The 24,902-nt window shown below is 32.4% G+C and overlaps 1 protein-coding gene across 1 annotated transcript; it reads left to right on the forward strand.

The window, feature by feature from the left end:
• Positions 1–3,712: 3,712 nt before the first annotated feature.
• On the forward strand, positions 3,713–24,056 carry LOC132722187 (low-density lipoprotein receptor-related protein 6-like; the record flags this gene model as incomplete). The annotated part of the gene is given in 10 exon segments (XM_060706636.1): positions 3,713–3,844; positions 12,355–12,555; positions 13,827–14,022; positions 15,314–15,564; positions 16,199–16,339; positions 18,060–18,349; positions 21,063–21,289; positions 22,619–22,803; positions 23,221–23,427; positions 23,704–24,056. Coding segments are annotated over 10 exon segments (2,183 nt in total), but the record flags the coding sequence as incomplete, so codon positions are not given.
• Between the last annotated feature and the right edge of the window lie 846 nt (positions 24,057–24,902).

The following is a 24,902-nucleotide window of genomic DNA, read 5'->3' on the forward strand; positions in this document are numbered from 1 at the left end:
TATTTTATGAAGTCTAAAATTTAATGTCAAATGGGTAAGACTGGAAAGATTGGGCCCCCGCCCCTGTGTAAAACCCCCAAACAGCTTTAATTTTTGTCACCTCGGCAGACTCAAAAAATTGGGCATTTTTTATTTATGTTTAAAATTGAAAACCCTTTTTAACCCAACAATGAACAATTCTAAATTCAAAGAAGGGCAAGTCCATTTGAAAAATTCAGTGAGAAGAGAATATATGGGTAGTGGGGCAATCTACCTTACCTTTTGTTGCTGCTTTAAGTAAAAACTGCTGACTCATTACCTCAGTGATTCAATTGCAAATGTTAGTGTGTCATCAGAATGAAATAAGTCAAAAAAAATTTAACTGAAAATCAACTTAGATTAATCTTACTTATATATAAAAGGTGCATTTTCTTCCAAGAAGTTATCTGTGCTAGAATTTAAATTTTGATGTAAAAGATGTGTGTGGATAGAAAAATATTTCATATGAACTTGAGAAATTGTTTTTACAATAAATAGGCAATATTGTACCCTTCATAATCATCAATTTAAAAGTTGAAGTCATTGTGAAAATGAAAATGAAATGAAAAGTAAGACAGTTAACAGTATAAAATCTTTGATCCTTCAAAACGTAAATGATTTTAAAGGTGGACTCCTCTGATCTTATGTCTTTATTATATTTATAAAGGTTTTCATGTTTTATAAATAGATAAACAAAGTTCAAAATTTTATAAAAATACAGTGTATAAAGATGTTAACAAACCATGTGGAAAATTACTGCTTGAAAGCATGATTAAAGATAACTTTTTCACTTTCCATGTCATGCTAGTGCATGAAAAATGTTAAGTGAATCGGAAAATTTTATAGACCTTAATCTTTATTTTTCCAGCAGATTAAAATTCACAAATATTTGGGCTGTACTGTGGTTGTGTAGGAAATTTTGATTGATGAATTTTGATTATTTGCTGCACGTTATGTGTATGTTATGTTTGGGGAACACCAAATAGTAATTTGTTGACCAAACTATTTGTAAAGGTTTTAAAAGAAATGTGCTATTTTGTATGGTCTCTAGACAGCAGACAATTTTAAATGTGTTTTTTAGTTAAGATTAAAAAAAATGTAGCATCACAAGAAATTACATAGATATATCATTTTAGATAGCAGTTTATTGTTTAAAAGGAGAAAAGCAGTTTATGTAAATTGACAAATTTGAAATGTTTGATAAAAATGAAATAGAAATTAAAAAAAAACCAAAAAACAATACAAATACATGAGAACAAATACCCTAACAGTACATGTACTAAACCCTTATATATAACTTATATGGAAAAGAAACATTAAAATATAACAAAACATAGTTAAGTTTGTTTCATTAAATTTTGTCAATTTAATCAGCACAAGTTTCTGCATTATTTACTACCTTTATACCTTCAGGTTGTAAAACTTTGACTGTTAATGTAAATACCACCCAGTGGTATAAAATTTGATAAACAATTGACAAGAGCTATTAACTGATTGATATTTCTGTTGATAAATGTTTTATAAATACTTAACCTTCACCCAGCTAAATTTATATAATAAACTTCACCTGCTATGATTTTGGATATGTTCATTGTTAATTTGAAGGGATTTCAATTTAAGGTGTTTAAACTTAAAGGGCAGCCAGTAGAGCGGGGGCTTGTCAAACTGCTTATACCCGAGATTGTTGGCCTTATATCTATTGGTTGTGTAGGGGCTTTTAATTTTAATACTGGATGTGTAGTGGCCAAGTTGTTGAAGTCCAACACTGTTAAATTAATGTATAGAGTTAGTCATTGTTAGTTGATGTTGGTTTGGGAACATTTTAATGTAAAACTCACCTCTTAGGCATATACAAATAGAAATTTTTTAACATTTTTCAAAAGGGTTATTTATACCACACAAAATTATGAAGTTTTTCATTTTATCTATGAAATTAGTCAGTCATTGATATTATTTTGTTTTACTAATGTTTGGGAAAATTGATTTGAAAAAGGGAACCTTTTCATTTTATAATGATTAGTCGATCATTGTATCATTGTTGAAGTTGTCTTAGGAAATAGAGAAAATATGAATCTATAAAGAAAGCCCCAAATGGCAAAATTGAAAATGTAACAGGCTCAGCCCTATTGAGCAGGAAGGTTATATGTAAATAATAAATTATTTTTTTAAGTGTATAAATGGAAATAAGCACATAAAACAAAGGAGGGTAACCCTAATGGTTATGGTATATGCCTCTCAACACAGAGGTCATGGGTTCAATATTCCGATTTGGATTGTCAAAACCATATTTTCCTCTAATGGTACAGGGTCTGTCCAATGTTGTCTGATATCTAGGAAGAGATTGATTAATCAAGTCATGATATATTGTGTCGCAATCAAATTTTAATATATTTTAAGTTGATACCCTAAGGCAATTAGTTTTTCTTATCATTTAACCAATTAAATGTTAATGAATAGTCTTTGCCATAAGTATAGAGCTAGGCAAGCATCTACATTAGCAGTCTGACCAGCTAGGCCCTATACTGGCAGGGTTCAGGTGCTAAGTATGGTCACAGTTGTTCGGCAAGACAACACAAAAGTACAATGGTAACACTATAGTGACATCACAAATTTACTCTAGTTGAAACCCTCACCAATAGAGCTATCTCTCTGGGTTCCGAAAGTTTTGGCAGTCAACGAAATTGGACACGAGCAGTGCATTGACTACAGCCAAACAATTATTTAATGCCCGAACTTTGAGACACTGTTGACTGACTAGCTTTTAATATTCTTCTTGATATTCCCAAAGAAAGCTTGACAAGTCCATTTAGAAAATTCAGAAAGTTTTCAAGTTAAATAGCATTTTTGGGGTAGATTTAGATAAACTTTTATTGACAAGAGCTTGTGTACATGTACAAATAAAATAGATTGAAAATTGAAGCATTGATAATTGAAACACTTGTAGAATTTTAGGACAACAAATTGAATGATTAATGCCACTGTCATATGAATGTTTTATACATAGATTACATTTTGTATACTATAAGTATTAGGATACTTATCATGACCTTAGGAGTTGTACAGTATTAAGTGTTGTAAGTAGGTTGTTGTGCTATTTCCTTTTTCCCACCATGTTCCATTGTTTTGGACAAAAAACTAGAATGTATTATTATACAACAACTGAATAGATTAGAGAATTAACTGCACAGAACAATATGACTTTTTAGTATGACCTTATTATAAAGATGAATTGTTTATGTACATGTACAGTGTTTAACTGTCCACCCTGGGGGTGATGGGATTTAGCAAGTGGGGATAATGAGGGTTATCAATAAGATTTTCCTGAGTCAGTCAAATTTAAATTTGAGGTGGTCCTTATTTTCGTTTTATCACATACAAGAATAAGTGTTTTCTCAATTTTGAGAAGGTCTAAAATGCATTTGAGACAGTCATTATGGCTTCCATCCTCTAAATGACATCTTTGGGGATAGACTGATGAGTTCCTCATGAAACACTTCTATTGGTTAATCAAATAATGTCACCAACCAAACACTTTCAGTCGTTTATTGTTAGACAAGTAAAATGAGCATATAATTAAGAAATTTTAATAGAAAACTATTTAAGTGGAGTTTCTTTAAGTTGTAAAGATGCTTTACAGTATATACATTTGTTAAACAATATATGATGATGACAATTTTTTATACAACTATTTCAGGCGAGAATCCATGTGGCAGTAATAATGGCGGGTGTTCTCATCTGTGTCTGATGTCACCAATATCTCCGCGATACAAGTGTGCTTGTCCAACTGGGGTCCGATTACTTCCTGGAGAGAAGATATGTGCTGATGGTAAGATATTTGAGCCGCGTCATGACAAAACCAACATAGTGCGTTTGCGACCAGCATGGATCCAGACCAGCTTGCGCGTCTGCGCAGTCTGATCAGGATCCATGCTGTTCGCTTACCAACTCAATAACAAGTAGAGAAACTGAAAGCAACAGCATGGATCCTGATCAGACTGCGTAGATGCGCAGGCTGGTCTGGATCCATGTTGGTCGCAAACGCACTATGTTGGTTTTGTTGTGACGCAGCTCATTTTTCTTTATATGATCTTCTAAATCATTGGACGGAGACAGATTCTACCAGTGCAGACCAAGGACAGCTTGCACTGCTTTGCTGTCTGATCATGGTCTGCACTGTTTACTTTTTAGTGAGTACATATTTTAAAATTTTTCCTAAAAATGTTGTATGGTTATGTCCAGATTGAAAGATGTACAAGTCTGTTTATGATAATTAATATGATTAGATTGAAGCATTAACAGCATCTTTGTTAGGTCCGTGCCAATTTGCATATTTGTGAATTCTGACCATTTTGGCCGCTTCATGCTATTGTTGGATCTAGAAAATCTGTGATATTAACAACTTTAGGCATTCAGTAGGGATATGCGATGTATATATATATAGTGGCTGTCTTGTCTTGCCCATCTATTATGTTATTTTGTTTATTGAAACTTCATGTCAAGTTTTCCTAGCACAAGAAGGTACAGTGTATGCATATTTGCAGCAAGTTCAGCAATTACACCATTATGAACATTGACTAGTTTTTGTTTTCTAACAATTTCTAAGCAAGCATTGATTGAAATTCATCAAATCATCCTAAATGCATCCCTCCCAAATGAAGTTTTGCAGACCACTGAGATCAGTATTTATTATTTAACAAGATCAAATAGTGCATAGCTCTTTTGAAAAAAATCTGAATAATGTAAAACATGAAAAAGGATTGAAGGCAAGTTTTTTAGTCCCCTACCGGTTTACCGGAGGGGACTTTAGGTTTACCCTCCGTCCGTCTGTCCGTCCGTCCGTCCGTCCGTCCGTCCGTCAGTCCGTCCGTCCACAAAACTGGATCTCGCGATAACGCAAAAAGTACTGAAAATATTTTAATGAAACTTGATATATGGATAGATGGCAGTATGGAGATTATGCACGTCTTTTTCTTTTCTTCCTATGTTGAAAATTCTGGTTGCTATGGCAACAAATAGACTGAAAATATGACAAATTTTACACATAACCTGGATCCAGTGATAACACAAAAAGTACTGAAAATATTTTTATGAAACTTGATATATGGATAGATGGCAGTATGGAAATTATTCACATCCTTTTCTTATCTTCCTATGTTGAAAATTCTGGTTGCTATGGCAACAAATAGACTGAATTTCAAGATTTCTGATTCTAGTTTTTAAGTTTTTTCACTATAAGTTCTTTATTTCTTAAGGTATTTTCTTCAAACTTTAAATATAAGTTGCTTGTCATCAACCACATCATATGTGACAAGGTTTACAACTCTAGCACAAAATTTATCAGAATTACCTCCCTTGAACTTGAAATTTCATGAAAAAAACATTGTTTTTTTTTAATAACTTCTTTTTCTGAATGTATCTACTTCAAACTTCATATAAATGTTTCTTATTGTCACTCACATTTGTGAGTGTTCAATACTCTAGCAAGACTATTTCCAGAATTATGCCCCTTTTGAACTTAGACTTTTTTTTGAGAAAATTGGTAATTTTTACTCCAACTTCTTCAATCATGATAGGATTTTAAAAATGTTATATTTTGATAACAGGGATGTTTAAAAAATAACTTTAGAGTGTCTTTCAGTCTGTCTGTACATAAAAACTATTTCCTGTGATCACTTTTAAAGAACTTTTTCAACAAATTTACTTAAAATAGGAACCTAAGTGAATGGCCAATGGTCCTTCAAAATGTTGCTTGGGCTCTTACCGGTAGGGGACTTATGGATTGCTTGCAATACTATGATAATTGCTTGTTTTTAATGACCTTCATTAAGAGGTTTTCATTATTGTTAAGAAGTCACCAGTTGAAATAAGTTGTAGAAAATGAGTAGAATCTTATTTCTTTAATGAAATTTGTTGTCCAATACAATAATCATCCTGTTTTATGTTAAATGACTTTAATAATGCCTTTAATTGGTTGATGTAAAATGTTGAAAGGGGAGGGGGTTATAATAAAAAATTGCCACTTAGTGTTTCATTGCATCATACATGGTGTAATTGTACTTTTAACATTTACAGTTTTATAACTTACCTGGGGGTTATTGCAGTTAATCATTAATGAAAATTAATCAAAGTTTTTAAAGGTTGTAAAACATTTAAGGTAAGGGGGGAAAAATAGTGTTGGTGACATTTGTAACATATCAAAATGAAAAACCTCTTCTTTTAACGTAAACCTGTCAAATAAACATATTTTTCAAATTCTTCATCAAATAAACACCCTTTCTAAATGCCACCTTCAAATAAACACCCTGTCTATATAGAACCTTCACATAAACACCATTTCCAAATTGCTCTTCAAATAAACAACCTCTTTAAATAGACATCCTCTCCAAATGCCCCCTCAAATAAACACCCTCTCCAAATGCCCCCTCAAATAGACATCCTCTCCAAATGCCCCCTCAAATAAACACCCTCTCCAAATGCCCCCTCAAATAAACACCCTCTCCAAATGCACCCTCAAATAGACATCCTCTCCAAATGCCCCCTCAAATAGACATCCTCTCCAAATGCCCCCCCCCTCAAATAAACACCCTCTCCAAATGCCCCCTCAAATAGACATCCTCTCCAAATGCCCCCTTCAAATAAACACCCTCTCCAAATGCCCCCCTCAAATAGACACCCTCTTTAAATAACATCCTCTCCAAATGCCCCCCTCAAATAGAAAACCTCTCCAAATGCCCCCCTCAAATAAACACCCTCTCCAAATACCCCCCTCAAATAAACACCCTCTCCAAATGCCCCCTCAAATAGACATCCTCTCCAAATGCCCCCTCGAATAGACATCCTCTCCAAATGCCCCATTCAAAAAGACACCCTTTCCACATCAAATGCCCCATTCAAATAGACACCCTTTCCACACCAAATGCCCCATTCAAAAAGACACCCTTTCCACATCAAATGCCCCATTCAAAAAAACATCCTCTCCAAATACCCCCTACAAATGATCACTCTCTTTAAATCCTTCAAATAGCCACCCTGCACACATACTTCTTTAAGTGAAAGGGAGGCTCAGAAGGTTTTATTTTAGAATTGAAGTCCTCTATGGTCTTTGATTCTATCAATTATTAAGTTGATGACCATGCCTGTCAGATCCGGAAACATGACCATTAACCTTCATAGTGTCTGGTTTGCTTGTTATATTTTCCAGAAAATTTTCAACATATCTTATAAATATGTTGCTTAGGCTTGCTTTATACCATCATTGGAGACAATTTTGTCTTTTTTGTTAGCAGTCTAACACTACAATACTAAATCTACACTGTTAGTAACTTAATTTTAATATTTCTATTGCAATAATTAAGTCCATTTTCAAAGCAGAAATTTTCAATAACATAAATACTGCATGATATAATAATTATGTTTAATACCCAACCCATACCACCACATGATGTTTTATAGGGTGTTTAATATAGATTTTATGGTATTTATCCTATATTTAGAAAACAACAGACTAAACTTTAAGCTTATTAGATCAATTAAGTAATTGTGTGTGGTCTTAATTGATGACTGGCATCACCAAGATCACTTGTATTACTAGTGATTGACAGATTCATCAATTCATTCTTTTAATTGATTTGATACAAATACCTGAAAGTTTAATTACATTAATAGTAAAACAAGATATGTAAGGGGAAGAGTTTAATTAGACTAGTAATTTTAGATATCTTTTTATAGCTTAATTAGTAATTTTATTTTTTCAATATGTTTTTTTTCTACACTGTTTATACAAATTTAAAGTACATTAAATGTCATATCAACTTTAAATGTGCATAAAAAAGAAAATCTGTTTTGCGGTAAATTGTAAAAAAAGAAACTTCCATGATATGCTATTTTTGTGTATGATCATGTATACATATTGATAATTTATGATAGTTAAGATCATATCAAGGAATGTTAAAAATGATTGATTATATAATGGTAAACATTATGGTGTTTTATGATGATAAAATCCACTGTTTAGCAGCCAAACAAACACCTGGGCTTAACATATCTATAGATTGCACAGCTCTCCATTTTTACATGTAATTTACATGGGTTTTTTTTATGAGAAATGTTATTTTGAATACTGTCATCATTTGCCTTGTAAAGTGTTTTATTATTCTGTTTTCTTTCTGTTTGTTGCTACTTTAAAAAAAAAAATTAGAAAAATGAGTTGGCACAATATTTAACCATATTAAGCTACTTTACTTTATAAAAATTGAAAAATTTCATTAGTAATTTACCTTGGTTAGTAATTAAACCTACCAAGGACATTTTGTTAATTAAAGGACATTGTGATTTAACAACAATCCTTTTTCAAAATTAAACTGGTAAATAAAAAAGACGGTGTGGAATCCAAATGCATTGATTTGGAATCCTTGTCCATTTTTATAAACAAAGAGGAGAAAATGAAGACAGACTCTGAAAACCATTTGTTTCTTACTTAAATAATCCAAATTTTTGGTGCTTGTAAGAAATTCTAGACTCAAAAAATAAGGGAAATGTTGCCATTTTCTGATTTAACACCATGAAATCATGATGCAGAACCTCTACTAGCTATTATTAAATAAAAGCTAGAATTATTTACTTTGAGGTAATACAGCAAAATGAAGGGGATTTGTCATTTATCTCTAAACTAAGAAAAGGGAAATATGGGTAAATTTATGTTCATGAAGTACAAGTGGTATATCAAGCTTCTCTGGCCATTTTGGAGATTGTTTTCTTGTCTAGGTGCTACTTTTCCAGACTCAAAAAAATAGAGAAAGAATAATTAGTCCCCTACCGGTTTACCGGAGGGGACTTTAGGTTTACAGTCCGTCCGTCTGTCAGTTCGTCCGTCCACAAAACTGGATCCCGCGATAACTTGAAAAGTACTGAAAATATTTTTATGAAACTTGGTATATGGATAGATGGCAGTATGGAGATTATGCACGTCTTTTTCTTTTCTTCCTATGTTGAAAATTCTGGTTGCTATGGCAACAAATAGGCTAAAAATATGGCAAATTTTACACATAAACTGGATCCAGTGATAACGCAAAAAGTACTGGAAATATTTTTATGAAACTTGACATATGGGTAGATGGCAGTCTTGGAATTATGCACGTCTTTTTCTTTTCTTCCTATGTTGAAAATTCTGGTTGCTATGGCAACAAATAGGCTGAAAATATGGCAAATTTTACACATAAACTGGATCCAGTGATAAAGCAAAAAGTACTGGAAATATTTTTATGAAACTTGACATATGGGTAGATGGCAGTCTTGAGATTATGCACGTCTTTTTCTTTTCTTCCTATGTTGAAAATTCTGGTTGCTATGGCAACACATATACTGAAAATATGGCAAATTTTACACATAAACTGAATCCAGTGATAACTCAAAAAGTACTGGAAATATTTTTATGAAACTTGACATATGGGTAGATAGCAGTCTTGATATTATGCATGTCTTATCTGTTCTTCCTATTTTGAAAAAATATCAGTTGCCTTGGCAACAAATAGGCTAAAAACATGGCAAATATAACAATATTTGTGATAAGTCAAAAAGAGCTGAAAATTTTTATGAAATTGCATCATTAATTCAAGAGTTATCTCCTCTTTAAGAATTTTGCTTTTAAAATGTTATATTTTGGTTACAGGGATGTTTCAAATATTAACTTTAGAGTGTCCTTCAGTCCGTCTGTCTGTCTGTTCATAAAAACTGTTTCCTGTGATCACTTTTAAAGAACTTTTCCAACAAGTTTACTTAAAATAGAGAAAAATTGAAACATAAGTGATTGGCCAATGGCCCTTCAGAATGATGATGGGGTTCTAACCGGTAGGGTACTTATGGATTGCTTGCAATACTATGATAATTGCTTGTTTATCAAGCCTGAACAATAATTTATCAAAACAGAACTTATGGCATTCATGTTGCCTCAAATTTACTGCAGCAATTTTATTTTATCCCACAAAATCAAGCTTTTTATTTTACGTTTTGATTGTACAAAATTGTAACTATTAGAACTTGAGTTGAAATAAAGCTATTAACAATATGACATTATTTCAGAAGTAACAAAACTTGAGATACTATATCTCAACAACCATTCAATGGTATCTCTTGAAATATCAGAACTCACTTCATCTGTCTCTTTGAGGTAGATATATATGTATCTGTCTATCTTGCTATGTTGAAATTGAACAAAAAAAACTTAAAATGTTAGATGTTATCATAAAGTCTTCACAGACAAAATACATTAATTCAAGTGTTTATCATTCCATTACATCTTATATATTAAATGCAGATTCACTTTTGTATATATATTTTACATTTTCCTGTCTCCGACTTTGAAGGTCAATGAAGTTGTTGCCCCAGGTATACTTGCACTAATGTAATTTCTAGACTAATTATTTATGTTATATTAATGTTTAGGCTATTTTACTCGAGCATTTATTTTGAATTACGCTGTTATTCAGCTGATATTTAAGTATCATATTGTAATTCTACTTTGAAATAATCATCTTTTGCCAAGACATTAATGTGTTAATGCATTTTGTTTAATTTACAGCTCACCTGAATAACTCTTTCCCTTAATTTACATGTAATACTTAATTGTTCTGCACTGTAGTTGTTTGTGAATTATAATTACCTTGATTTTGTAAATTCCATAAATTTGATTTTGTCAAGTAAGTCGGAATTTAAACAGTATTAAATTCAAGCCATACTTTTATCTATAATATTAGAAAACATAGTGGGGTATATGTAATTGTTAGAATTATAACAACAGTAACTCTTGGACCATCAACAACATAACAGTAGATCTGAACAAGCCTGAACATTTGGGTACTTTATGTATTTTTAGCATTCTTATGCTGAAAGCCCTTCAGGTAATAGTTGTTACTAGCGTGAACATTTGCACACATTTAGTTGTGTTTACACAATGGTTGAACTACTGAACGAAATGTAAAATATATTTTGCATTGGGTGCTCTCTGATTGTATTCATGTTGTTGTTTTTTGCGACCATTTGGACAATTTCAGAAATGAGCACTGCCAAGAACATTTAATATTTTTGAATTTAAAGAGATTTTTCTCCTCTCCTCCAAGTACATTATCAGCTTGTTTTTACCACAGAGACTAATGATAATCAAAATAAGCACATGAGCTAAATAGATAGACATATTGAATACATTGAAGAGTTTATATAATTAGAAGTAGTAAAATATCATTAAGAAACAGTACCGGTATATATTGATGAAAAAAATCCTGCTTTTATTGCATATGAAACCATATTGTTTAAGTATGAACATGTTTTCTAGCATTATTCCATGCCTTACAGGTATTTTCTAAAATTTTAATTCGAATGTGTTCTTCTGTTTGATGATGAATCACGTAGTATAAATTTTAATTGTTTTCTTCATTTTCAATGAAGAAATTTTTTTGGAACATGTTAATGATGTGATTATATAAAATATGTGTAAAGGAAATCTATATTAGGAAACAATATCCTGAAATGTGTAGACTGTTTATATACCTGTCTCTCGTTAGACAAAATATGGCCAGTATTTTCATTTTATAAGCTACAACATTAATGCTTGGACACAACAGACCTGTGGGCATCGATGAGCTTACTGAATATGTTCTTATCTACCAGGTCGCCTTCAAAGTCAAATTTCTGAATTAAGGAAACTTAACCCACACTTTGTGATTTTAGCTGGAGACAACATATCCGTTATATTAATGTATCACTGTCTTTCCTTTTCTGAAACACTCTAAAAGTTTTAGGAATTAAGTTTATGCAATAATTAACACTTTACTTTGCTCAATATCTTTTATAGACTTGTTCATTTTTCAATCTGGACAAAACCATCCATCTATTTTATGGACAATTTAATAAAAAATAATCTACATAATGGCAAACGTAGTACACCATGATCAGATAAGTGTGCAAGGGTTGCATCAGTATAATTATTCAGTTGCTGCCAGCAGACTTAAACTTCACTAAGGGCTGAAGTTTTTCAATGGTTGGACTATCAATAAATTTGACTTTGTTGTTTATCATCGAGCTTTATCATATGATCATGAATCAACAGTTTTTTTGGAACCTTTTATGAATTCTGTATTTGATTTGTAAATATTTTGATGAATTTTTTTGGAAACAGACTGTGTATTAAATAAAATCTTGTTTTAAAGAGGGGGGAAAAAAACAACAAACAAAAAAAAACATTTTTTTTTTCAAATTCAAGATAAATGTTAGAGAAAGGAAAGTAAAACTGAACTCAATTTTCTTTGCGAAATAATTCTAATTTTGTTATTTTCGCTATTTAAGGTGTAGAGGAGATGTTACTGCTGGCTCGTAGGACTGACTTAAGGAGGATCTCACTTGATACCCCAGATTTCACAGACGTAGTACTGCAGCTAGACAATATTAAACACTCTATTGCTATAGATTATGATCCCGTGGAGGGATATGTATATTGGACAGATGATGAAGTGAGGGCTATAAGAAGGGCCTTTCTTAATGGAACAGGTACTGCAAATTGAATTTTTTAAATGCAGAACTTTTTTGTGGGTTTAGATCTTATCTGGTTCCTGGCTGTATGGGAGCTGTAATTTGTGCAAAAAATTGTCAATGAAACATTGAGATCTTGTCTGTGTAAATAGGAATTAATAGATTGATTGATAAGTTAACCAGGAAGTGGATACAATTAAGATAATTGGAAACATAAATATTTTATGGTTGGTAATTTGTTTAGGAAATTATTGAATATTTTGTGGCTAGAAATATTTGTTGATTGTTTTATAATTAAGTTATCATCAAATCAGCGCCATCTGGTGGAGAATATAAAAGAAGAGGTCATGTGATAATAGAGTTGATAGGATTATATTAATATTGATGTTATTACGAAACTCTGCCTAATAAAAGTGCATGAGGTTTCATGTAAAAAGGAGGAAAAGTTACTATCATTTAGGTTCATACTAATAGAAAATTGTTACATGTTATCATAAATCATATTTCACATAGTGATTGGTCATAACCAACAGATGATTCGTATTGCTTTTAGGGTCACTAGATCAAAGGTCAAGGTCACAGGGGCCTTAAATGTCAAAAGTCTTCATATTTCAAATTCAATGATTGGTTATAACTAGTAATTGACCCCAATTCATTTTTGGGGTCAAGGTTACAGGTTTCTTGAATGTTAGTATGGTTTCTATTCATTATCTTGAAAGGTATTTATCACAAAGTCTTCATAATTCTAATATAGATTGGTCATAACTATTAGATGACCCCTATTGATTTTGGGTAACTAGTTCTAGGTCTAGGTCACAGGGGCCTTAAATGTCTCATTATCTTGAAAATTTATTTATCACAAAGTCTTCATTATTTTTCTTTTCCATAATTGAACACTTCCATGTACCCATTAATGGCAAGTTAATGTAACAAAATTACCAATTATGTGAGTCAAGGGCTAAGAAAGGAGGCATATGTGTTGTTCGACATTTCTTGTTTTTGAATTAGTTAGGTTTATGATTTTAACCCTTGCCCATCTATAACTGCATACAGCCAAGTCAGCCTGAATGTTCCTTGCAGTCTTACCATGTTCAGTACCTGTCACTGATTAATTTTGAATTTTCATCTGTATGTCCCCTAAATTTATAATAAAAAAATGGATGTTACAAAACGACATGGTTTAAGGATTAAGTTTATATCTATATACATGTATACCGGTTCTTAGAAGAGAGTAAATATTTTGTTCAAGCATAGGTGACAATAACTTTGTAACTTACCATGTGTTTCAGGTCAAACAGTATTAATTGACACAGAAGTGGATCATCCGGATGGGATAGCTGTAGATTGGATAGGACGCAATCTATATTGGACTGATACGGGTACTGATCGTATTGAAGTGGCTCGACTTAATGGAACATCAAGGAAAATTCTCATATCAGAAAATCTTGATGAGCCGAGAGCAATCTGTTTAGATCCAGAGAGAGGGTATGTTAGGGAAAGCAATGATATTCATGATAGATATTTTCATCCATATCTTACATTTGTCATACCTCTGGCATTATTGTTGAAAGCTATAATTGATGTGAAATATGTCTCAGCTATTTATTTATAAATCAGTTGCATACAACTTGCTGAAAACTCTTCTGATGTAAAGTTAGGCTTCTGTATGAGCAACATGTTTTTTTAATGAAATTTAATGTTATATTTTGTGTTGAAAATGCTCTATATTTGTTTACCTGCATTTGCTAACAAAAAGTGTGTTAGGTCAGATGTATACAGTAAACTTCACTTATAGCGAACACGGTTATAGCGAACTTCCGGTTATAAGGAACAATTTATTTTGGCCCGAATTTTGCCCTTCTTTATTTAATATAAAAATATGCGGTTATAGCGAACACGGTTATAAGGAATTATCGCTTATAAGGAACTCATTTCTTAGTCCCAATTTAGTTAAAAGTGCATAAAATTACACTTTTATAACGAACTTCAAATATCGGCTATTCGTAAATATATCCCGCATTTTCAACTGGCACGGAATAAAACTCGCGGAATGTACCGTTTATTGTTGTATGTAATTCAATATATGAAAATGATTTTGTATAGAAGTATGTAATAGTTTTCAATTTAGGACATGTTTAGCTTGAGTTCTTGTCACAAAGATAAAACGGTAATTCCTTTTATTCTATAATTTCTTTTCTTTAATAGTTTTGCTCGAGTAAAATAATTATCGGTTTTCAACATAATCACGCATGCTTGCAAACATAATCCATAGAAAACTACAAAGTATGCTTGATTGAAATGAAAAGAAATCTTTATATTTCATAAGTTAAAGTCACCCTTAAAATATAATAGAAGATATTCAATATAAAAGGAAGAAAAATGGAAAATCTTGTTTATTCTTATTCATTGAAAGAAAACGAAAAACACTGAGTTAAGAAACAAAATATGATGTTTTATGAAAAATTGAGAAAGAGAGTAAAACTAAAACTGAAATAGCTAAGGATTTTTCAAATTCCAAAATGTACGCTCTCGGGTATTGTGTCTAAAAAAGAATAAATGACTAATTATTCTTAATCAAATGCTCTTAAAAATGGCGGCCGATGTTTAACAATCAGTTCGTTATATGTAAATCTGTTCGCTATAAAAACTCCTAATACAAGGAACTAATTCGCTATATGCTTACAAGGAACTCCGGATATAAGGAACATATTTTGAATGTCCCAATGAGTTCGTTATAAGCGGAGTTTACTGTAATGTATTTTCTTTTGTCAAATAGAACAATGTGGTGGACAGACTGGGGAGCTGTTCCTAAAATAGAGACAGCCTTCATGGATGGCACAAATAGAGTAACTGTGATTGACAAAGACCTTGGCTGGCCCAATGGTATTGTTGTGGACTACGATGATAATAAGATATACTGGTGTGACGCTAAACTTGATAAAATAGAAGTGGCCAACATGAATGGTACAGGACGCCGAGTTCTAGTTAAAGACAATCTACCGCATCTATTTGGCTTTAGTTTACTAGGTATGTTTGTTATATACCGCATCTCAGTAATCCATGACATAGTTATCAGGGCTTTTTTTCACAGGTTTGGGAAGCAGCCCTGCCCTTAATTTTGGGGGAAAATTGCATGGTATATTTTTAAAATGGGAAGAAAAAACTTGATGATATTTCAATTTTGGGGGAAAACTGCATGATTTTGAAGAATTTTTCTTTGGGGAAGTAGCCCTGTAATGGTCCATGCTATAGAAGACAAAAGCTCTGGTTATGGTTCTTTGACAATTACTTTCATTTATAATTTGGACGACATGAATTAAGTTTCAAGTGAATACTATTAGTTGACAGATTATTAATAATTTCTTAGATGATTTGTTTGTAATTATGTCATGTAACTTAAATGAAATCTTCCTCTTTGTTGATTCCTACAATTATCTAGGCTCTTGTTATACTGTCAATGGCTGAGAATAGTAGTTTGCTGTCTTATTGAGGGTTCTTGTTGACATTATTAGGAAGATTTTAATATTTTAAACACCTGAACATCAATAATTTGCATTGCAGGTGTAATTTTACTGTAATCAGAAAATGGAGGAAGATTTCTTTTTCTGGAATGAAGGATGTATAGGGTTAATACATGTTTGATTGTTAATGCTTATTGTAGGTGATTATTTATACTGGACGGAGTGGCAAAGAAGATCAGTAGAGAGAGTAAATAAGAGAACAGGAGGAAACAGAACTCTAATTATAGACCAGTTACCTGACCTGATGGGGCTAAAGGCAGTTAAAGTGAAGAAAACTGCAGGTAATGAAAACAACATTTTTCTATGCTTTAGATATGACATTTTGTGGGTTGTTTTTATATGTGATTTTCCTGTGTCAATGAACAGTTAGTATCCTTGTTTATTATTTTTGCGATTTATGTTATAGTATTCATTTTCCCGAGGCTTGCCCAGGTCATGATCACTACTCTTCAAAAATTACTGGTGCAATTCCATCCAAACTTTACAGGAATGATCAGTACCAAGTTAGGTATCTTATGGTGTTATGATTTTTGTCACAGTTATGGCCCTTGAGTAAAAAACATGTTTTGTCCAATCATGATGGCTCTTGTTTAACATTGTCAGAGCAACCTTGAGGAGTATCCATAGGCATTCAATGTTTTCATTATAAAATGATTGGCGATCCATATCATCAGTTAAAATGCTGTTAAAATCAGTTGTATTTTCAGTCTGTATGTTTAAATATCCTCCTTGACCGCTGGCCAATTTGGTTGTTTTAATAAGCACATCTATTGCTTCAGATGAAAAATGAAAACCCAGGGCATTTCAGATATTGATGTATATAATTGGTGGTATGATTTATGGATAGGAAAAGCTGTACTTCTTACAAATCTTAATTGTTAAACATATCTGTAACAATGAAATCCAATTATCAGATTTCCATGATCCTGAAAATTTATTCCTAAACTAGTACTTTCCCCACTTATTGAAGTAATGTAAAGCTGATGATTAAGTGTATAGACCTGAGACAAGCATTTTCTCATGCATAATATCACAATAACATTGATTAACAGTTAAATCTATTTCTGAAAATAGATTTGTTACTGATAAAATACAAGTTGGGCAAAACAGATGTGAATTTGATATGCAAACAATAACAAATGCTTGTGCCAACAAAAAAATAACATTAAGAGGAAGAAAGGAGAAAAAACATACCAAAAATAAGGGTTGAATGAGTTTATTTTTAAAATTATTGAATGTAATGCCGCCCATTTCAAGAGAACAATCAAGGCGCTTAAGGTAATTAGTGTCAGATTTGTTGTGTCGTAACAATCATGTTCCGGGACTATTACAAGGAGCTGTGCAGTTTGTGGTTTATTATACAGTCAATTGTTTAAACTGCATGTCTACACTTAAGCTGTTCTCAAGTGGATCACAGTTCATTAATACAGAATTAAACTACTTGAAAAATGCAATCAACCTACAAGGTGATTAATATTGTAACTATCTTGTGGGAAAAAAACAAATCTTTGCAGAAGATAAGTGTTTACAATGAATGGTACAAGTGTAAAACTTAATTTCATTCACAAATTACTAATTTCATTCACTTATTACTAATTTTATTTGCAGCCTGGCAAAGTTCTGTTTACAAACTGGCAAATTTCATTCACAAACTGGCAAAATTCCATTCACAAAATGGCAAATTTATTTTCACAAATGGCAAATTTCTATCAATTTATACTTGATAATTTTTCATTGCATGATATTTGTTTATTATACATTTAGACCTGATGAAGAAAAATTTCATTTCCAACTATAGAAGTACATCTGGATTAATTTTGTTTTACTCTTATTGAATGTGTATTCATGCTTGACCTGTCGGTAGAATAACAATTTTGAATAACCAATTTGCTTGATACAGCACATCAAAAAAGCGAACTCATGCAATATTCTATGTTTGTTTTATGTTTGAAATGCATTTTAAATGAATATAAATACAAAAAGAACACTAAAATATTTCAGGTACGAATGACTGTGCTAACAACAATGGTTGGTGTAGCCATCTGTGCCTGTACACACCAAAAGGTGCCCAGTGTGCCTGTCCAATGGGGCTTGAACTCATCAGTAAAGGCAAGAAATGTATAGTGCCGGAGGCATTTCTCCTGTTTACAAGGGAGCGAGATATAAAACGAGTGTCACTCTCAGAGTCTCACCGAGTTGTGCCAATACCACTGAAGGGCATTGACAAAGCTATGTCGCTGGACTTTGATATAGGAGATAATAGAATATATTGGACTGATGGGGATTTATTGGTAAGAATGATATTTCAATAGTTTTAATGATAAAACAGGTTATATGGCACATTATTAACAGTTTTAAGTTATATAGCCCTAGATACTATTAGCATGGGTTATATGGCAAATTACCATTTATATACAGCCATATAAACAGTCAAATGTCTTAATATTGAATTTCAATCTATAGTACTCCATTACTTTTTTTGATGAAAATAAAACTTATTTCATATAATCTGCAGCAGCTGTGTGTATACAATGTAGATAGTATCATAATTGACAAATAAAATTCAACATTACAAACTTACAGTATTGTTATAATGTTTTTAAGCTTCAAGTTCACTGTATCCCAAACAAAAGGAAATTGTTGATATATATTTCTGATAGAACACCCATTAGTTTATACATGAAGTTATTTTTTTCTTCTTTTGGCAATATATTTCACATATGGGAGGCCCTTAATAATGTTGTTATAACTTTTGGCTTTACCCTTTGTATTATTATTTTACATTAATGTATTTTATTATACCCCCAAAAACGAAGTTTGGGGGGGTATATAGGAGTCACTCGGTGGTCGGTCGGTCGGTCAGGCGGTCGGTCGGGCGGTCGGTCGGTCGGTCGGTCGGTCCAGACGTCCGTTGCATTTTCCTTGTCCGGAGCATAACTTGAAAACTAATAGTTGGAATTCAATATAACTACATACAATGGTCAAGCACATTGAGAGGAAGTGCAGTGCACAAGAACCATAACTCTATCTTGACTAATTACAGAGTTATTGCCCTTTGTTACTTTTCCTTGTCCGAGGCATAACTTGAAAACTACTGGTTGGAATTCAAAACAACTTCATACAATTGTCAAACACAATAAGGGGAAGTGCAGTGCACAAGAACCATAACTCTATCTAAAGTAATTACAGAGTTATTGCCCTTTGTTGCTTTTCCATTGCTTTTTTTTTTGTCCGTTGCATTTTCCTTGTCCGGAGCATAACTTGAAGACTAATTGTTGGAATTCAATATAACTACATACAATGGTCAAGCACATTGAGAGGAAGTGCAGTGCGTAAGAAACATAACTCTATCTTGACTAATTATAGAGTTATTGCCCTTAGTTACTTTTCCTTGTCCGTGGCATAACTTGAAAACTACTGGTTGGAATTCAAAATAACTTCATACAATTGTCAAACACAATAAGGGGAAGTGCAGTGCACAAGAACCATAACTCTATCCAAAGTAATTACAGAGTTATTGCCCTTTGTTGCTTTTCCATTGCCTTCTTTTTTTGTCCGGACCATAACTTGAAGACTAATGGTTGGAATTCAATATAACTACATACAATGGTCAAGCACATTGAGAGGAAGTGCAGTGCATAAGAACCATAACTCTATCTAAAGTAATTACAGAGTTATTGCCCTTTATTACTTTTCCATTGCTTTCTTTTGTACGGACCATAACTTCAAGACTAATTGTTGGAATTCATTATAACTTCATACAATGGTCCAGCACATTGAGAGGAAGTGCAGTGCACAAGAACAATAACTCCATCTTGATTTATTACAGAGTTACTGCCCTTTGTTTCTTTTCCTTGTCCAGAGCATAACTTTAAAACTACTGGTTGGAATTCAAAACAACTTCATACAATGGTCAAGCACAATAAGGGGAAGTGCAGTGCACAAGAACCATAACTCCATCTTGACTAATTACAGAGTTATTGCCCTTTGTTTCTTTTCCATTGCTTTCTTTTGTCCGGACCATAACTTGAAGACTTATTGTTGGAATTCATTATAACTTCATACAATGGTCAAGCACATTGAGAGGAAGTGCTGTGCATATGAACCATAACTCCATCTTGACTTATTACAGAGTTACTGCCCTTTGTTACTTTTCCTTGTCCACAGCATGACTTGAAAACTACTGGTTGGAATTCAAAACAACTTCATACAATGGTCAAGCACAATAAGGGGAAGTGCAGTGCACAAGAACCATAACTCCATCTTGACTAATTACAGAGTTATTGCCCTTTGTTACTTTTCCTTGTCCAGAGCATAACTTGAAAACTACTGTTTGGAATTCAGTACAACTTCATACAGTTGTCAAGGACATTAAAAGGAAGTGCAGTGCACAAGAGCCATAACTCCATTTTGACAAAATACAGAGTTACTGCCCTTTGATACTTTTCCTTGTCCGGAATTCTAAACAACTTCATACAATGGTCAAGCACAATAAGAGGAAGTGCAGTGCACAAGAACTATAACTCTATCTTCAGTATTTATAGAGTTATTGCCCTTTGTTCTTTTTCTTTGTCTTTCTGGACTTATTACAGAGTAATTCAATTAAACTTCATCAATGGCCAACCACATTCAAAGGAAATGCAACATATATGAACAACAATTATCTTTAATTGCCCACAACCATAACTCTATGTTTCAATTCTTTTAAAAGGTATTCTGTTACTAGTAACATCCTCATTTCCGAAGCAGACTTGTGGGGGTATTAATCACATTTAGTGATAGTTCTAGTTTATATTATTGTGAAATTTCATGTATGTATATGTATATACAAAAGAATATGATTAAACTGAATGTAATGCACCTAGTTACATAATCCTCGCATGATCAATTTCTCTTTCTAAAATTAATTACAAAATTTTCACATTTATTCTGCAACTCATGTAGGAGTTTTTATCAATTAATAATCTGTCAAGTGCACTTGTTGTCATGTTTTTTTTCTTACAGTCTATAAGCAGGGCATTCATGAATGGCAGTTCTATTGAGACAATAATTAAGTTTGGAATAACTGCACCCGAAGGTCTGGCAGTCGACTGGGTCGCTCACAATATTTATTGGGCTGATTCTAAAACCAATCGTATAGAAGTTGCCCGACTTGACGGGTCATCAAGAAGGGTTCTTGTCTGGGAAGGTCTTAGTCATCCAAAAGCTATAGCTCTAGATCCACCAAATGGGTATGTTTAATTATTATATGTTGTGTAAAGATATAGCTCTAGATCCACCAAATGGGTATGTTTAATTATTATATGTTGTGTAAAGCTATAGCTCTAGATCCACCAAATGGGTATGTTTAATTATGTATATGTTGTGTAAAGCTATAGCTCTAGATCCACCAAATGGGTATGTTTAATTATTATATGTTGTGTAAAGATATAGCTCTAGATCCACCAAATGGGTATGTTTAATTATTATATGTTGTGTAAAGCTATAGCTCTAGATCCACCAAATGGGTATGTTTAATTATTATATGTTGTGTAAAGCTATAGCTCTAGATCCACCAAATGGGTATGTTTAATTATTATATGTTGTGTAAAGCTATAGCTCTAGATCCACCAAATGGGTATGTTTAATTATGTATATGTTGTGTAAAGCTATAGCTCTAGATCCACCAAATGTGTATGTTTAATTATTATATGTTGTGTAAAGCTATAGCTCTAGATCCACCAAATGGGTATGTTTAATTATTATATGTTGTGTAAAGCTATAGCTCTAGATCCACCAAATGGGTATGTTAAATTATAATATGTTGTGTAAAGCTATAGCTCTAGATCCACCAAATGGGTATGTTTAATTATTATATGTTGTGTAAAGCTATAGCTCTAGATCCACCAAATGGGTATGTTTAATTATTATATGTTGTGTAAAGCTATAGCTCTAGATCCACCAAATGGGTATGTTTAATTATGTATATGTTGTGTAAAGCTATAGCTCTAGATCCACCAAATGGGTATGTTTAATTATAATATGTTGTGTAAAGATACAGCTCTAGATCCACCAAATGGGTATGTTTAATTATTATATGTTGTGTAAAGATATCAGTAATGTTATTTATAAGTTTGAGAGTCCCGATACAAGTCTGATGAACTTTATGTACTTGTTATTCAGCTGTGATCTCAAACTAATTGGCTCGTTAACTCTGTATATTCTAATTTGCAAGAAAAGATAACTGTAAGAAACTATCTACCCTATAAAATCAGACTCGTTCTACACATAACAATTTCTCTAGATGATATCTGGTGTCTATTTCTTTGGTAAAAATAGAAAGTTGACATAAAAAGTGTTTGTTTGACTTTAAACCCTGTTCTTTGTCATTCTTATACCCTCTAAAAATTGATTAAGTTTGGTATCAAATATGCTTTATATGGCTTCCAATTCATTTTTTTATACACATGTATATTGACATATTTAAAGAATTGAAATTGTCATCTTGCCTAGCTATTTTTTATGACATTATTATTATTATTATTTTGTGTTTTCTATATTTTTTGAATTGTAATTTACAGATATATGTACTGGATTGATTGGTCACAACCTCCTAAATTAGAGCGTGCATGGTTAGACGGAACTCACCGTGAGAAGCTGCCAGTTGAATTGGGTCGAGTTTATGGGTTGACAATAGATTACATAGAGAAACGCCTCTACTGGACAGATTTTGACAATAAATGTATAGAATCAGCAAATATGTTAGGTATGTATAACACATACATGTCTCTTACACATCTATAATTTGTATATTCATGTAAGTAATGAAAACTTCATATTTCTTCATGGATTAAACAAAATTTGTGCAATGGCATTGAATTGTTTTAAAACTATTTTATAATTATTAATATTTTATCAGTTAAGCTTATATATCATACTTGATTAGACATATTCTACAATGCTTAATAAGTTATTGTTATTTGATGATTGTAATTTCTGATATTTCATTTAGCTTTGTGAAAACATTTGTTCTGGGATTTTGTCTTTTAAGGAGATTCATAAGTAATTTTAGTTCAAAGCACAGCAGATAGAATCTAGGATTTTCAGTATGTGAACTTTCAATGTTACAGCAGGACCAAATGCAGAAGTTTTAAGTTTCATTTATATATATCATTATTTTTAGGTGAAGATCGTAAAAAAATTGTCCAATCAGATACAGAGAAGGGCCCAATGGCCTTGACCCAGTATCAGGATTACTTATACTGGACAAATATGGAGAAACAGACTATAGAGAGAGCCAACAAAACAACAGGAAATAATCAGACTATAGTTTTAGAATATGTGGATAATGTCATGGATTTACTGATATTTCATGGTTCAAGGCAATCTGGTATGTTATGCATATAATTTAAATGACATATTTTTTTACTACTTGTGTACACACCTTTTAAAGAAGATGGTATAAAGTTTAGTAAACCATGACTAGGTCAGCTCTTATTGTTACAAGTCGTTATAAATTCTAAAATCAAAGTTGTAATATTGTTGTTGTGAAAAGCTTATAGACTAAGACTGGTATTTGAGATATACAACTCCTAAAAACTGCAGCTGTTATTAAACTTGTAAAAATGTGTAGACAAGAAAAAAATATTTTTTAAATTGTTTCCAGGTTGGAATGGTTGTCTAGGAAACAATGGAAAATGCTCCAACCTGTGTCTTGCCCTGCCTGATGCTATCAATAAGACGGAAAGGCAGAAATGTTCCTGTCCAACTCATTACACACTTGATGCTAACAACCAAACGTGCTCACCACCGGAATCATTCATCTTGTTTAGTCAGAAGACAGAGATTAGCCGGTTGATAGTGGATGATGAAAACACTGACACGGCTCCCGATGTCGTTCTACCTATTCAAAATGTACGCAACCCAAAAGCTATAGATTATGATGAGAAGAAAGGTCATCTTTACTGGATCAGCGGGAAATCAAAGTCCATCAAGAGATCAAAGTTAGATGGTTCAGAAGTAAGTACTGCCAACTATTTCCCGACAATTTCCTTGGTGTTATCATAAGACAATAAATGCATGACTGGCAAATGAAAATAAAGAGGGTGCCTATGATTACTGCTTTTATACCTATGATACCCATCAGATTCTGATATCAGTTATTATCATGTTATAAGATTTATTTAGTTTATACAGAATTTATTTTAGTTTGATTGTGTAGGAAGCTATAAGCTTACAGACACACTTTTAAATCCATTCCTGGAACCAACCAGTAGAGCAACAAGTGTAAACATTGTTGCTCAAGGAAACAACGACTTGCCCCTGAGGGGTTTTGAACCTATGCGGCTAGCGATCATTTGATCACTAGACTGACACGTTTACCACTCGGCCATGCCGCCATGACATTTATTTACTGGAAGTCTATATTTTCATTACTTTCTAAGCTTCATTTTGGTTGGGATCTCATTTGCTGAGTGGTTAGATTCTTATTTTAAACCCAATTACCCTCAGCTCAGATGAATTTAACTATGCCAGGGCAGTCAATGTTTTTCATTAAGAAAACTTTGCTTATGTTCCGTAAAGTCATTGGAACTAAACAGAAGGCCAATCAGGCCTGAAATAATATACTTTGGGTTTTTGTTATTTTTCATTTAAACTGTTTAATGGCCATTTGAGCTAAAACAGTCTTATACTTTTAATTCAGTTAGCTGATAGATGATGAAGTCTGTTTTTTATTGTTTACATGTTTATATTCTTAGTGATGTGCTTGTTTTTGAAACGTAAAAATTTGTAAGTTTATTTCCTCCAAAAATGATAATTTGATATAATAACTATCATACATTACATTTTCAGATTGAGAATGTT

The sequence above is a fragment of the Ruditapes philippinarum genome, unplaced genomic scaffold (assembly GCF_026571515.1).
Source record: "Ruditapes philippinarum isolate M1 unplaced genomic scaffold, ASM2657151v2 ctg13213_1_1_1_1, whole genome shotgun sequence".
Classification (NCBI taxonomy): Eukaryota; Metazoa; Mollusca; class Bivalvia; order Venerida; family Veneridae; genus Ruditapes; species Ruditapes philippinarum.